At 42.4% G+C, this 17,318-nt stretch overlaps 2 protein-coding genes across 2 annotated transcripts in view; both read left to right on the top strand.

The window, feature by feature from the left end:
• LOC134815894 (kielin/chordin-like protein) overlaps positions 1-16,266 on the top strand; it is a 35,373-nt gene extending 19,107 nt beyond the window's left edge. Inside the window, exons 7-15 of the mRNA XM_063824495.1 lie at positions 4,347-4,569; positions 6,561-6,656; positions 7,196-7,289; positions 7,397-7,512; positions 12,839-13,084; positions 13,278-13,393; positions 13,513-13,744; positions 15,448-15,617; positions 15,768-16,266. Coding sequence (XP_063680565.1) covers positions 4,347-4,569; positions 6,561-6,656; positions 7,196-7,289; positions 7,397-7,512; positions 12,839-13,084; positions 13,278-13,393; positions 13,513-13,744; positions 15,448-15,617; positions 15,768-15,930 — 1,456 coding nt within the window. The 3' untranslated portion in view covers positions 15,931-16,266. The remainder of the gene's footprint in view (positions 1-4,346; positions 4,570-6,560; positions 6,657-7,195; positions 7,290-7,396; positions 7,513-12,838; positions 13,085-13,277; positions 13,394-13,512; positions 13,745-15,447; positions 15,618-15,767) is intronic.
• Positions 1-17,318, top strand: part of LOC134815899 (cilia- and flagella-associated protein 53-like) — an 889,273-nt gene that overhangs the window by 699,217 nt on the left and 172,738 nt on the right. The gene's annotated exons all lie outside the window — the stretch shown is intronic.

Genomic DNA, 17,318 nt, shown 5'->3' with positions numbered 1-17,318 from the left:
CATATCAGTACTCAATAAACGTTTTAACTTAGAACAGAATTTAGAAGATTTATTAATTTAACTACACTCTGCTACTCTAGTGTTCATACTTCAAGTCGTTTTAAATAAGAAATGTAATTGTGACTACATACTAGATCTAGTAATCGATAAGAAATTTGGGATAAGTTTGCCAAGAAGTTGCTTATCAAAACATTCATTATAATGAGATGAAGTAATCTTACTAAACAGCACAAAGAGAGATGTAAACATATCAATGATAGAACTTGTAACATACCGTGTACGCACAATGGCTTCAGAGAGAAAATGGCAATCAGTATAAGTGAGTATACTCCTCACTACCAGCTATTCAAACACAACATGCTTTCTAAGTAATCTGTATTTATATGATTTGTAAATTGACCCCCTGAATATTACACAGGAACAGCGCTATAATATTGCGGCTTCAGTCTAATGAGATTTAAAAATCCTTTTTCCTGTGGCAACAATAGAAATATTTAAAAGTTAAATATTGGTTTTAGTGACGGTAACTACCTGTAAACAAGGTATGCCCTGCACACTACTACTACTACTACTACACCGCTCACCGATATACCCGGATATGATTATTGTCTGCAGCCGGAATATACTGCCAAATAGCGAACTAATTAATATTCGACTAATTGATTGCATCCTGACAATAATTATTATAGATATTAGGTTCTTATTCAGTTATTTTAGGACAAACCCTGGAAATATATACAGCAGCTAAAAGAACTGTGATAGTGCTTCTTTTTTAACAGTATATCTAACCACTACATCTAACCAGTGGGGTAGGGGCAGGGGGGCCACTACATCTAACCAGTGGGGTAGGGGCAGGGGGCCACTACATTTAACCAGTGGGGTAGGGGCAGGGGGGCCACTACATCTAACCAGTGGGGTAGGGGCAGGGGGGCCACTACATCTAACCAGTGGGGTAGGGGCAGGGGGCCACTACATCTAACCAGTGGGGTAGGGGCAGGGGGGCCACTACATCTAACCAGTGGGGTAGGGGCAGGGGGGCCACTACATCTAACCAGTGGGGTAGGGGCAGGGGCCACTACATCTAACCAGTGGGGTAGGGGCAGGGGGCCACTACATCTAACCAGTGGGGTAGGGGCAGGGGGGCCACTACATCTAACCAGTGGGGTAGGGGCAGGGGGGCCACTACATCTAACCAGTGGGGTAGGGGCAGGGGGGCCACTACATCTAACCAGTGGGGTAGGGGCAGGGGGGCCACTACATCTAACCAGTGGGGTAGGGGCAGGGGGGCCACTACATTTAACCAGTGGGGTAGGGGCAGGGGGGCCACTACATCTAACCAGTGGGGTAGGGGGGCCACTACATTTAACCAGTGGGGTAGGGGGGCCACTACATCTAACCAGTGGGGTAGGGGCAGGGGGGCCACTACATCTAACCAGTGGGGTAGGGGCAGGGGGGCCACTACATCTAACCAGTGGGGTAGGGGCAGGGGGGCCACTACATCTAACCAGTGGGGTAGGGGCAGGGGGGCCACTACATCTAACCAGTGGGGTAGGGGCAGGGGGCCACTACATCTAACCAGTGGGGTAGGGGCAGGGGGGCCACTACATCTAACCAGTGGGGCAGGGGGGCCACTACATCTAACCAGTGGGGTAGGGGCAGGGGGGCCACTACATCTAACCAGTGGGGTAGGGGCAGGGGGGCCACTACATCTAACCAGTGGGGTAGGGGCAGGGGGGCCACTACATCTAACCAGTGGGGTAGGGGCAGGGGGGCCACTACATCTAACCAGTGGGGTAGGGGCAGGGGGGCCACTACATCTAACCAGTGGGGTAGGGGCAGGGGGGCCACTACATCTAACCAGTGGGGTAGGGGCAGGGGGGCCACTACATCTAACCAGTGGGGTAGGGGCAGGGGGGCCACTACATCTAACCAGTGGGGTAGGGGCAGGGGGGCCACTACATCTAACCAGTGGGGTAGGGGCAGGGGGGCCACTACATCTAACCAGTGGGGTAGGGGCAGGGGGGCCACTACATCTAACCAGTGGGGTAGGGGCAGGGGGGCCACTACATCTAACCAGTGGGGTAGGGGCAGGGGGGCCACTACATCTAACCAGTGGGGTAGGGGCAGGGGGGCCACTACATCTAACCAGTGGGGTAGGGGCAGGGGGGCCACTACATCTAACCAGTGGGGTAGGGGCAGGGGGGCCACTACATCTAACCAGTGGGGTAGGGGCAGGGGGGCCACTACATCTAACCAGTGGGGTAGGGGCAGGGGGGCCACTACATCTAACCAGTGGGGTAGGGGCAGGGGGGCCACTACATCTAACCAGTGGGGTAGGGGCAGGGGGGCCACTACATCTAACCAGTGGGGTAGGGGCAGGGGGGCCACTACATCTAACCAGTGGGGTAGGGGCAGGGGGGCCACTACATCTAACCAGTGGGGTAGGGGCAGGGGGGCCACTACATCTAACCAGTGGGGTAGGGGCAGGGGGGCCACTACATCTAACCAGTGGGGTAGGGGCAGGGGGGGCCACTACATCTAACCAGTGGGGTAGGGGTAGGGGGGCCACTACATCTAACCAGTGGGGTAGGGGCAGGGGGGCCACTACATCTAACCAGTGGGGTAGGGGCAGGGGGGCCACTACATCTAACCAGTGGGGTAGGGGCAGGGGGGCCACTACATCTAACCAGTGGGGTAGGGGCAGGGGGGCCACTACATCTAACCAGTGGGGTAGGGGCAGGGGGGCCACTACATCTAACCAGTGGGGTAGGGGCAGGGGGGCCACTACATCTAACCAGTGGGGTAGGGGCAGGGGGGCCACTACATCTAACCAGTGGGGTAGGGGCAGGGGGGCCACTACATCTAACCAGTGGGGTAGGGGCAGGGGGGCCACTACATCTAACCAGTGGGGTAGGGGCAGGGGGGCCACTACATCTAACCAGTGGGGTAGGGGCAGGGGGGCCACTACATCTAACCAGTGGGGTAGGGGCAGGGGGGCCACTACATCTAACCAGTGGGGTAGGGGCAGGGGGGGCCACTACATCTAACCAGTGGGGTAGGGGCAGGGGGGCCACTACATCTAACCAGTGGGGTAGGGGCAGGGGGCCACTACATCTAACCAGTGGGGTAGGGGCAGGGGGGCCACTACATCTAACCAGTGGGGTAGGGGCAGGGGGGCCACTACATCTTACCAGTGGGGTAGGGGACAGGGGGGCCACTACATCTAACCAGTGGGGTAGGGGCAGGGGGGCCACTACATCTAACCAGTGGGGTAGGGGCAGGGGGGCCACTACATCTAACCAGTGGGGCAGGGGGGCCACTACATCTAACCAGTGGGGTAGGGGCAGGGGGCCACTACATCTAACCAGTGGGGTAGGGGCAGGGGGGCCACTACATCTAACCAGTGGGGTAGGGGCAGGGGGGCCACTACATCTAACCAGTGGGGTAGGGGCAGGGGGGCCACTACATCTAACCAGTGGGGTAGGGGCAGGGGGGCCACTACATCTAACCAGTGGGGTAGGGGCAGGGGGCCCACTACATCTATCGCACACTGTTTGGTATGTGTAGTGTTTGTTTGGTATGTGTAGTGTTTGTTTGGTATGTGAAGTGTTTGTTTGGTATGTGTAGTGTTTGTTTGGTATGTGTAGTGTTTGTTTGGTATGTGTAGTGTTTTGTTTGGTATGTGTAGTGTTTGTTTGGTATGTGTATGTTTGTTTGGTATGTGTAGGTTTGTTGGGTATGTGTAGTGTTTGTTTGGTATGTGTAGTGTTTGTTTGGTATGTGTAGTGTTTTGTTTGGTAGTGTAGTGTTTGTTGGTATGTGTAGTGTTTGTTTGGTAGTGTATGTTTGTTGTGTATGTGTTTGTTTGGTTTGTAGTAGTGTTTGTTTGGTATGTGTAGTGTTGTTTGGTATGTGTAGTGTTGGTTTGGTATGTGTAGTGTTTGTTGGTATGTGTGGTATGTGTAGTGTTTGTTTGGTATGTGTAGTGTTTTGTTTGGTATGTGTAGTGTTTGTTTGGTATGTGTAGTGTTTGTTTGGTATGTGTAGTGTTTGTTTGGTATGTGTAGTGTTTGTTTGGTATGTGTAGTGTTTGTTTGGGTATGTGTAGTGTTTGTTTGGTATGTGTAGTGTTTGTTTGGTATGTGTAGTGTTTGTTGGTATGTGTAGTGTTTTGTTTGGTATGTGTAGTGTTTGTTTGGTATGTGTAGTGTTTGTTTGGTATGTGTAGTGTTTGTTTGGTATGTGTAGTGTTTGTTTGGTATGTGTAGTGTTTGTTTGGTATGTGTAGTGTTTGTTTGGTATGTGTAGTGTTTGTTTGGTATGTTGATATTACTCATTACTACCAGGTGTGCCGCAGTTAACACTCACGACTACCTTATATCTGACGCGTATGTGACGGTGCAGTCTGATCCCTGTAAGGATGTAAGGTGTGGGCAGTTGGAAGTGTGTAAGAACCAGAATGGTGTTGGGACATGTTCCTGTCCCACCCTGGACTCTTGCAGCCAGGAACCTATTGAACCCATCTGTGGAAACAACTGTGTCAGCTATTTCAACCGCTGCACTTTGAAGGTACCTACATAGTATTTAGGTATAGTCGTAGTCTGTAGTATAGGTATTATAGCTGGAGTGGAGTCCTCAAATCTGCTGAGGCTGACATTACCGCATTTAAAGCTGCCATTTTTACAACTTATGTTTTGGGCTGTAAAATGTAAGTTCAGTAAATACTGTCAGAATAATATTTAGATAACAACATGATCACCCCCTCAGGTAGAATAATATTTAGATAACAACATGATCCCCCCCCCCTCAGGTAGAATAATATTTAGATAACAACATGATCCCCCCCCCCCCCCTCAGGTAGAATAATATTTAGATAACAACATGATCCCCCCCCCCTCAGGTAGAATAATATTTAGATAACAACATGATCCCCCCCCCCCTCAGGTAGAATAATATTTAGATAACAACATGATCCCCCCCCCCCCTCAGGTAGAATAATATTTAGATAACAACATGATCCCCCCCCCCCCTCAGGTAGAATAATATTTAGATAACAACATGATCCCCCCCCCCCTCAGGTAGAATAATATTTAGATAACAACATGATCCCCCCCCCTCAGGTAGAATAATATTTAGATAACAACATGATCCCCCCCCCCTCAGGTAGAATAATATTTAGATAACAACATGATCCCCCCCCCCCTCAGGTAGAATAATATTTAGATAACAACATGATCCCCCCCCCTCAGGTAGAATAATATTTAGATAACAACATGATCCCCCCCCCCTCAGGTAGAATAATATTTAGATAACAACATGATCCCCCCCCCTCAGGTAGAATAATATTTAGATAACAACATGATCCCCCCCCCCCTCAGGTAGAATAATATTTAGATAACAACATGATCCCCCCCCCCTCAGGTAGAATAATATTTAGATAACAACATGATCCCCCCCCCCTCAGGTAGAATAATATTTAGATAACAACATGATCCCCCCCCCCCTCAGGTAGAATAATATTTAGATAACAACATGATCCCCTCCCCCCTCAGGTAGAATAATATTTAGATAACAACATGATCCCCCCCCCTCAGGTAGAATAATATTTAGATAACAACATGATCCCCCCCCCCCTCAGGTAGAATAATATTTAGATAACAACATGATCCCCCCCCCCTCAGGTAGAATAATATTTAGATAACAACATGATCCCCCCCCCCCTCAGGTAGAATAATATTTAGATAACAACATGATCCCCCCCCCCCTCAGGTAGAATAATATTTAGATAACAACATGATCCCCCCCCCCTCAGGTAGAATAATATTTAGATAACAACATGATCCCCCCCCCCTCAGGTAGAATAATATTTAGATAACAACATGATCCCCCCCCCCCTCAGGTAGAATAATATTTAGATAACAACATGATCCCCCCCCCCCTCAGGTAGAATAATATTTAGATAACAACATGATCCCCCCCCCCTCAGGTAGAATAATATTTAGATAACAACATGATCCCCCCCCCCTCAGGTAGAATAATATTTAGATAACAACATGATCCCCCCCCCCCTCAGGTAGAATAATATTTAGATAACAACATGATCCCCCCCCCCCCTCAGGTAGAATAATATTTAGATAACAACATGATCCCCCCCCCCTCAGGTAGAATAATATTTAGATAACAACATGATCCCCCCCCCCCTCAGGTAGAATAATATTTAGATAACAACATGATCCCCCCCCCCTCAGGTAGAATAATATTTAGATAACAACATGATCCCCCCCCCCCCTCAGGTAGAATAATATTTAGATAACAACATGATCCCCCCCCCCCCTCAGGTAGAATAATATTTAGATAACAACATGATCCCCCCCCCCCTCAGGTAGAATAATATTTAGATAACAACATGATCCCCCCCCCTCAGGTAGAATAATATTTAGATAACAACATGATCCCCCCCCCCTCAGGTAGAATAATATTTAGATAACAACATGATCCCCCCCCCCCCCTCAGGTAGAATAATATTTAGATAACAACATGATCCTCCCCCCCCCCCTCAGGTAGAAGCCTGCCAGTCCGGTAAGAACCTTACTGTTTGGCAGGACAATCTCTGTCCTGTCATCAAGGACCCGGAAGTTAGCCAGCTCAAAAATAAGGTCAGTATTTCTGGAATAAGCTTTTCTATGGTTTCATTGTTGGTTTTTATAAAACTGGAAGGAGAAATTTCATTTGCCAAAACACGAAATATCTATTTACATTCTGTGCAATATTGCTAGAAATTTCTTAAGTTTGATATTGAAAAGAGCACAGTGATATTGGAAAGTGCACATTGATATTGGAAAATGCACACTGGTATTGAGTCAAATGAGTTGATTATATAACAAGGAAAAATTAATCTGCATCTCTTCTTGGAGGAGTTCTTTTAATTCATAATTATGGAAATATAGTTTTGGGGTCACCATTTGAGCATTTAGTGACATATGCCTCACTGTTATCAGTATTACTGATAAATTAGGCTAATTATACAATCTCCTGTTCTGGAATATATAATTCCTCCACTTTTATGAAAATACCAACGTGTAATTTCACGTACATTGTAGACAATACCATAACCTCCCCTCAAATAATTGAGTGGAATGTTGCCACCCCCCCCCCCCCCCCCCTCCACTGGAATGTTTAAATAACTCTGCTTCAGATGTTGGTGCAACAAGGAGCCAGTCTGCGACTGAAGTGTGGGAGTCACGGTACCCCTAGCCCAGATGTGGCTTGGTACCGAGTCGAACGTAAAGGTAAGCTGTAAATTAGCAAACCTTACCGTAGTAAGTCACATTATTTATCAGTCAAATATCTCAATTGAGAACATTGTACATTTTATAACTTTTCTCAATTTGTTCAGGCCTGGCCCTGATGTCCAACAAAGACCTGTTGGAAGTGAAGGACGTGTCAAGCGACGTGTCCGGCAAGTACGTGTGTATGGCAACTAACTGTATCGACAGATCTATTAGATCTAATGTGAGTATAACTGCTACTAGAGTAAACCATAAATCAAGAGTAATGTTACGTTGCTGGTAATCTTTACTAATATAAACCCTATTTATTTGTCAAATGTTCTCAATGACTTGAAAAAACTGCAGAATATGAGGTAAGCATGATGACTAGTGTAGTTGTCATGGTAACTAGTGTAGCAGGTAAGACTGATGAGTTTTGATACTGCTATGATGACAATTAAATACTCTTTATAAGTAGATATGACGTAATGGGGGGGGGGGGGGGGGACGAATGCCATCGTCAGTGTTTAAGGACATTGCCAATATCTCTTATCATAAGCTAAATTACGGAGATAATACAGATCAAAAATATTATTCATAGAAAGATTTCTTTTACATAAATCATCATGCACAATCAGTGAGAATAAATTGCTTTAGGTTGCTCCCTGGTAAGTCCAGTGTATTGATGGCAAAAATGAGAGAAGAGAACGCTGGTTCATCAATAGGACTCCGCAAAACATATCCTAACATTCTCCACCGACTATGGGCCACTTTTTCTGACAACGGTTCAGCACTGCAGCGTTTATACAAGTTTTTGTTTTATATTCAAAATAGTGCGAAGACGTCTGCGGTGAACAACATCTAGTTTTTTCAAGGAATATTTCGGGGACGGCCCAACAGGATGAGTTATACATAAGAACTGATACGACTAAATCATTGTACAGTATTAGACGTTTGTTTAGAGGCAGTTTAAGTACATTTTTATAGAATCGTAACTTTAACCATGTTTAGCTTAACTATGTTTTAAAATTTGTTATGACAATTCTTTGGCAACAAATACTTTCTATCAATTAACTCTAGTATGTCACTGTGATCTTACAGGAAACCCCAGTAACTCTAGCATGTCACTGTGATCTTACAGGAAACCCCAGTAACTCTAGTATGTCACTGTGATCTTACAGGAAACCCCAGTAACTCTAGTATGTCACTGTGATCTTACAGGAAACCCCAGTAACCTTAGCATGTCACTGTGATCTTACAGGAAACCCCAGTAACTCTAGTATGTCACTGTGATCTTACAGGAAACCCCAGTAACTCTAGTATGTCACTGTGATCTTACAGGAAACCCCAGTAACTCTAGTATGTCACTGTGATCTTACAGGAAACCCCAGTAACTCTAGTATGTCCCTGTGATCTTACAGGAAACCCCAGTAACTCTAGTATGTCACTGTGATCTTACAGGAAACCCCAGTAACTCTAGTATGTCACTGTGATCTTACAAGAAACCCCAGTAACTCTAGTATGTCACTGTGATCTTACAGGAAACCCCAGTAACTCTAGCATGTCACTGTGATCTTACAGGAAACCCCAGTAACTCTAGTATGTCACTGTGATCTTACAGGAAACCCCAGTAACTCTAGTATGTCACTGTGATCTTACAGGAAACCCCAGTAACTCTAGTATGTCACTGTGATCTTACAGGAAACCCCAGTAACTCTAGTATGTCACTGTGATCTTACAGGAAACCCCAGTAACTCTAGTATGTCACTGTGATCTTACAGGAAACCCCAGTAACTCTAGTATGTCACTGTGATCTTACAGGAAACCCCAGTAACTCTAGTATGTCCCTGTGATCTTACAGGAAACCCCAGTAACTCTAGTATGTCACTGTGATCTTAAAGGAAACCCCAGTAACTCTAGTATGTCACTGTGATCTTACAAGAAACCCCAGTAACTCTAGCATGTCACTGTGATCTTACAGGAAACCCCAGTAACTCTAGTATGTCACTGTGATCTTACAGGAAACCCCAGTAACTCTAGCATGTCACTGTGATCTTACAGGAAACCCCAGTAACTATAGTATGTCACTGTGATCTTACAGGAAACCCCAGTAACTCTAGTATGTCACTGTGATCTTACAGGAAACCCCAGTAACTCTAGTATGTCACTGTGATCTTACAGGAAACCCCAGTAACTCTAGTATGTCACTGTGATTTTCAAATGTGCTTTTCATATAGAAAATAAGCTCTGAAGTTTAAATTATCTCCCCTAAAAAATGTGAATTATTACATAGCCACATAATCATAAGTTTACATTTCATAATATTATAAGTTTACATTTCATAAACGTTCAATATCAGCATAATTACATAATTACATAATTGATGCGGCTCTACGTCCACAACATTCTGGCCTTGAGTTTCAATTAGCTAATCTGTTCTAGACGGAATTTTATTATTGAACACGATAATTAGATACTGATAAGTAATCGAATGATAATCAGGCGCTTTGGTTCCATGGGAATTGTGTCAAGTTTGCGATTACTCCGATGTGCCACCATTATCAACATAACTCTTCAACGACATGCACAAAATTATAAATAATAATAAATAAATACTAACATTTATTACACGCTTCGACATTAAAATATACCCAACAAAGATGTACATTTAAGTCATTCAAGCGAGACTTAGTGTTGAAATACCAAGATTATGGAATTTTTTATCAGTTCAGACATTATAGACAAATATTGGGAATATTAACAAAAGCTAGGTGGAAATAAAATGTCATTAGGGCATTTTTAAAACATTCTACAGATGATAATGATCTTACTGAGTAGTGAGTAGGGTAGTTCATTCCAAATTTTTGGTCCACAAAACATAAATGCAGCATCTGTTCGTCTGAAATGAGGAGCAGGAGGAACTTTCAACAAATAAAAGTCATCATCTAGTCTAGAACTTTGTCTTCGTACTTCTCTGAGATTGATGTGTCGTTGTAAGTACTAAGGGGCTATGTTATTAAGACACCAGAATATTTTGAACTTGATTCTGAACCGAACTGGTAGAAAGTGGAGCTTTTTGAGGTATGGCATGATAGGTTCACGTATATTTTTTCCGTAAAGACCAAAGATAAATCGAGCAGCATTGTTCTGTATCTTTTGTAACTTATAAAGATTATTTTCTGTTAGACCATAATAGACTGAGTTGCAGTAGTCTATAAAACAGAGAATATTGGAGTGAACTAACTGAACTTTTAGGTCATGGGAGATCTTCGAACCGATTCTTACTGAGTACCTTTGATTCAGGTAGCATACTTTGGATACGGCATTTATTTGAGAGTCCAGGATCATTTGGTGATCAAAAAGGAATCCCAGGTTCTTGGCCTTGCTAACAGGACTGATTGAGAGGTCTCCTAAATCCATTGTCTGGATTGGGCTGACTATAGACATATGGTCCTATATTTTATTTCAAAATTCAAATAAACTTTACATCAATGTATTACAGTTATATTTAGAAAAGACCACAATATTTCCTGTGAGGCAAAAACATGGAAAAAGAGAGCTAGAAAAATATTCCTGAGACTCAACACTACCAGACTGCAGCTGGAGTGATAAACATTATGTAAACATCATAGTAAAATTTATTTCGGCTGAACCAAAACACGGTGGTAAAACCATAATTACATTGGTGCCGAAAAAATCAATGAACTCTGTTCTTTCATCATTCAGTTTTAGGAAGTTAACTGTCATCCATTGCTTTATCTCAAGAAAGCAATTTTTCACAGCTGTTAAATCAGGATTAGAACTGTGAACATCAAAAGCAAAGTACACCTGTTGCATACAGATGAATCGAGAACCATATTTTGTGACAATTTCTTCTCTAGTATACAATATGAACAGTAGTGGTCCTAAAATGGATCCTCGAGGTACACCAATATCCAGATAGCATTCAGAAGATGTGGCTTTTTTACTTTTATCTTGAATGTGCGATTATTTAGGTTACACTTTACTCATCTGAGTTCTGTAATACCATTCTTGAGTTTCGTAAGGAGGATTATGGTTTATGGAAAGCAGCTGATTAGAAACACAACATTTTGCGATTTGCTATCAATCATCATTAGAATATCATTATGTATCTTGGTAACTGCAGTTTCACAGCTATAGAGTATATAACTTTCTATAGCCTGATTTATATGAGGAAAATAGGTTGTTGACATCAGCATATTCATTTAATTGGTAATGAACTACTTTTTCCAGTATTTTGGACAAATATGTTAGATTGCTAATCGGTCGATAGTTTTTTGAGCTCTTCAACATCTAAGGTGGGTTTCTTGAGTCCAGGCCTAATACAGTAATAGATGCTTCTTTTAGGGCAGATCTAAAAGTTTATTCATGACTTTATAGATCCCTTTCGAGTCTCTTTTGCAAGATAGTAGCTATCCCTAGCTCGATTGATGGTGATTTCTGCGTCAACACACTTTTCAAAACTCATCATTCTCTGGATGCTTTTTTGCTTTTCGTTTGCTCTTCTCCTCTCTCGGACAGCAATTTGACATTTTTCACAAGGTTCACAGCCTCGCCTAAGGATTGATATTCAGAAAGGTTAAGCTCTGAACAAAACATAGCAACATAGCCCCACTAGTAGCAACATAATATCATAAGTTTACAATTCAGCAGTTCTTTCAACGTTTCATTTAAATGCACTGTCAATCCATTGTAATAAATATGGTTATTGTTGAAGTTAGTAACTCCGTATCGCAGATTGTGAGTGTGGACGTGCTACAGATTGTAATAAATATGGTTATTGTTGCAGATTGTGAGTGTGGACGTGCTACAGATTGTAATAAATATGGTTATTGTCGCAGATTGTGAGTGTGGACGTACTACAGATTGTAATAAATATGGTTATTGTCGCAGATTGTGAGTGTGGACGTACTACAGATTGTAATAAATATGGTTATTGTCGCAGATTGTGAGTGTGGACGTGCTACAGATGCTAATAAATATGGTTATTGTTGCAGATTGTGAGTGTGGACGTGCTACAGATGCTAATAAATATGGTTATTGTTGCAGATTGTGAGTGTGGACGTGCTACAGATGCTAATAAATATGGTTATTGTTGCAGATTGTGAGTGTGGACGTGCTACAGATGCTAATAAATATGGTTATTGTTGCAGATTGTGAGTGTGGACGTGCTACAGATGCTAATAAATATGGTTATTGTTGCAGATTGTGAGTGTGGACGTGCTACAGATGCTAATAAATATGGTTATTGTTGCAGATTGTGAGTGTGGACGTGCTACAGATTGTAATAAATATGGTTATTGTTGCAGATTGTGAGTGTGGACGTGCTACAGATTGTAATAAATATGGTTATTGTTGCAGATTGTGAGTGGGGGGGGGGGGGGGAGGGAACGTGCCTACAGATTGTAATAAATAGGTTATTGTTGCAGATTGTGAGTGTGGGTTTTTGGCTAAGATGCAGGTATATAACTCCCTCTCGCAGATTGTGATGTGGACGTGTAGATTGTAATAAATTTGGTTATTGTTGAAGTAGTAACTCGTAATCGCAGATTGTGAGTGTGGACGTGCTACAGATGCAGGAAACCGAGCGGAAAGTGTGTCACGTGTTCGGGGACCCTCACGTCACTACCTTTGACGGTTCCATGTACAGCTTTGTGGGAGCCTGTGAGTATGTTCTTACTATGGACTGTGGAAAGCACCCCAAATGGTTCGTGTACGGTAGGATAAAACCTTGTGGAGCCGACTCCAGCTGCCTTGAGTCCATCACTGTTATTTCCGACGGTACTGCTGTCCAGGTATTTTCAGATCACGTGTATTCTTTATTACCTACCTAACCTATTCTTTATTAGATTTTCTTTATGATATCCTGTAACGGTTTTACCTGATTTCCGGACTGCTTGAAGTGCAAAATACTGATAAGAGCTCTAAATTACACATTTTCAATTTACAGTATCGAGCCTTAATTTTAAGACGAAGATAATGTTTCAGTTCCTGCAAGGTTGGTTAGTAAATAATAATGGCACGGAGGAGATTATCGCTCCTGGCGGGCAAGTCACGTTGGGCAGCCTCACTATTGATTACGACAGAGATGGCCTCATTTACACGTATGTTTTAACTGTTATTATCTTACATTCAGTATTATTCAGAGCACCCCTAATAACTTAGCAAGTCATTGAGCTGAACTTGAGAATGTTAATACTACAACATTTAAAACTCTTGCCAGGATTACAATGGGTCAGCATGGCATCTCAGTGACGTGGGACGGGTACAGTAGTGCTACTATCATTGCAGAACACCACATGGACAGCTGTGGCCTTTGTGGTGGTCACAGTGGTAAGGGAGATAATGATGTAGAGAGGAGCTGGTTTAGTGGCTACTATAATAATGTACTGATGGAGAATGACAGTCCTAGTGAGCTGATAGGAAGTTGGAAGATGGACTATTTCGCTCAACAGGTGAGAGTTTACAACAACACACTATACACTATACACTATACACTATACACTATACACTATACACTGCACACCTTCCTGCTCTACAACTTGCAGAGACAAGTTTGGAATTATTTAAAACATGTTTGTCCTGGAAGTAGCCGTCATGATCCCACAAAACTGGATTACTCCTAACATTAGCTTATCCAACTTGCTTTTAAATTGATAATGACTTTAACTCAAATTAATTTTGGACGTTTCGTTGCTTTACTCAGCGCTCTACACTATAAATATAATAACACACTGCCATAACGCCGGCACGCGCAGAGATTATATTTCAAATTTTCCCGCGACGCGCGGGAAAAGTTGATAATAATTTCGAGTGCGAAGCACGAAAGATTATTATGAAAATAACGCTGACGTGCTTTAGCACGGGGGTTTATTTTAATATAACCTTAAGCGTGCCTGCGTTTTGTGTTATAAACTCCTCCAGGATGCTGCTAAGTGCTAGGGCAATTTGATGGATGATGATCAATCACTCTACACTCGACTGTCACGTGACTTTTTCAACCCGTTCTCTAGCTGGTCCTGAACGACTATTCGAAACCCTAACCCTCTAATCTGATCCCAAACCTAACCCTGATCCAATCCTTAACAAAAGCATTTGCTGAAACTCTAACCCTAACGATAAATTAGACTCACTTCCTTATACGGTCATATCACGTGATCGAGACAGTTTTTCGCCAATATCTCGTCAGGGGAGCATTTTAACCCTATGTCATGGTGGGTGATTCGGAATCAGCGTCAGAAAATACATCTATTGAAGTCGGTTTCAACTGTCGGGGGTCCTTTTAGAACAATCTCGAAGATCGACTGTAGAGTGATTTGGCACGCTCGCAATTTGATCGTATATTATACTACTATTAGTACTAGATAAATAAAACTAAGGTACTGACGGTTGAAATTGGCGTTCTATTTTTAAATAGTTCCTCAATCCGAACGTTGAATGAATATCAATAAGGGGCGTCGAGTTAAGCCTGGCAAGCGAAAAACGGTGGAGTCGATATATCGTGTCATGAAGTTCATCAAAGTAGACGACTATTATATCAAACAGTGCAATCGCTACAACAAAATTTACCGGACAAATATTTCATATAATATAACCGTCAAGTCGTCAAGACAAGTTCTGGAACTGGTCAAGTAATGTAATACTAATAGTAAGCGGTGTGCTGGAACTTTGCCAGCGCCTGCAATTCGACTAATACGTAGATCAAGCAGATCTATGGTTCTTACGTTAAGTCATAGGCCAAGTGACAATTTTGACCAATGTGCGTCATAGTATTTAGTCACGCGTCATCAAAACACGTGACAGTGCGCAAATGAGATTCTCATGGGAATATTGAAACGAACCAAATCTAGTTGAACCAAAGCGGGGTGGGATTATAGAAACTTTGCCGGGGTTATTTATGAAGCGGGAAAAAGACAACGGGATAATTTCAGCGAACTAACACAATATTTGTAATTGTTAACACTTATAATAAGGAAGGTTGTCCTAACAAGATCCAACATTCGGATCAATCTTAAAATGAATCGTTTTCACCTTGAAATTTGAGCAAGACGAGTCTGTCCACAATCTTCTAAAGGATATTTTAGAAGCCTAAAAGTTTCAAATCCAGATAAATTACAATATTTACAAAGAAATACTAATGATTGTGCCTGATTTGCAGTGCCCTCAAACAACAGCCGAGGTGGGAGCTCCGTTCACCAACACCTGTGCAGATGAAACAACCGAGAGGATCTTTGAAGAGGAGTGTCGCAGTATCCTAGAGGGAGACGTTTTCTCTCACTGCATGCATTCTGATGAACAAATAGAGTTTTACACTCGAGCTTGTATCAGGTATGGTCTACTCGTGCACATTTCTTGTATAATATTTCAGAAATAAAGTTACTTTTTCATTAGAGAGAATATTGTTTGTATTTTAGAATATTTTGTCTAATCTCTAACTACACCCTGCTACTCTAGTATTTTAGAATATGGTCTATTCAGGGACTCCTGTGGACATACGAACAGTGACCACCCGTTCTGCGAGTTTATGGAGTCCATCAAGCAGCGGTGTGAACAGGAAACCCACATTCCAGTGGAGCTGAACCTGGCTGATTGCCCGGACAAAGTGAGCCGCAAAGTTGAGATGATTAAACACTTCCTGTGAGCTGTGTACTGTGTAACACTGTTATATTTGGGACAAACCGTTTCTTATATGTAATGTGTTTCTAGGAAAAGGTGCCAACTAAAGTTTCAATTGAAACAGGCTAGGTTTAATGTTGCGTCTATCCCGACATTCTCAAAATGAAATTAAATTACTACGATAGCTTATTTGAAACAACGAGCAAAAAATCTGCAAAAAAGTCCAGATGGCAGGGATGCTTGATCTGATCGTATAAAACTGCCAACCTTAAAATAATATTTATTTGTTGATATTAAGTTCAAGATAGGCCTACAATTAACGTTTTATTTGTTTATATTATTTTGTAAACTCTCATAAGCATGTTAATTAACATCTATTTTACGGTGATTTATACTTTAATTGTAAATTTAAACTATTTAGTTAAAATATTAAGTCGAAAACGAAAATTGACGTTATAGTTATAGTTTCAAGTTTATAGATTAAAATGTGAGATAAGCAAACTGCTTCAATATAGAGGTCGTATAACAAGATGCCCCCCCCCCCCCCCCCCCCCCACCAGATGGAAAATAGCTCAATACAACCCCACTAGTCTGTCACACAGAGAGATTGTGTTATTTGCATTGTGAGGTCCCTAAGTACTCCCTCATTGTGTACTAAATGAAAAATTGTTCTTTTACTTTCACTAGAATGTTTTTATTTTGGGCACTCCTGACATTGCCAGGATTATTAAGCTTTATCACGTTTTGCCCTCTCTTACGCCACTGTTTTATGTACTCAATTGTTCCCTATCTTATAGGTTCTGCATTTCGATAAACTTAAAGATTTGTACGAATATGGTGTATATAGGCCCGCTAGTTAAAATATTCTGCTCTGTTAAAAAGTGTATCCTACTAACTTTTGCGTTTTCACTGTTTTCAGAAATACTCTACGTTCAATTCGACAGTATTGATCATGAAAATAAAGTGTAACTCTTATCCTGTCTCCAGACTATATCGCTACTGGTCAAATTTCATGCGGGCTATATCAGCAGGCTGTAACAGCGGGCTGCGATATATCAGGCATTTTAACTAGCGGGCCTGCGGGCGCAAATATAGCCCGCTGGTGGATATAATTTGCGATGTGTTTGAACAAATGGCAAAAAAGCCACGCTTCGAATTGTATTGGGAATACAGCTGATGAAGCATCATATGGAAGCTCTAGCACCGTTCATCGGATACTTGCTCTAACCAGAGCCCTCTCGCTTGCAGTACGCGTAGACTCATGGCTATGTGAAATCAGATACTGATCAAAGCTAAAGAACTCAAACTGTTTCAGTGTTTCAAAAATGTCTTTATTTCACCGAATCGCCGATCGGTAAATAAACATTTGGTTCTATATTTGAAGAGAAAGGTCACGAAAAATCCTAATAAAGA

The sequence above is a fragment of the Bolinopsis microptera genome, chromosome 5, assembly GCF_026151205.1.
Source record: "Bolinopsis microptera isolate Bmic1 chromosome 5, MBARI_Bmic_1.0, whole genome shotgun sequence".
Lineage (NCBI taxonomy): Eukaryota > Metazoa > Ctenophora > Tentaculata > Lobata > Bolinopsidae > Bolinopsis > Bolinopsis microptera.
Note: the sequence above shows the minus strand (reverse complement) of the source record. Positions and strands in the feature narration are given on the sequence as shown.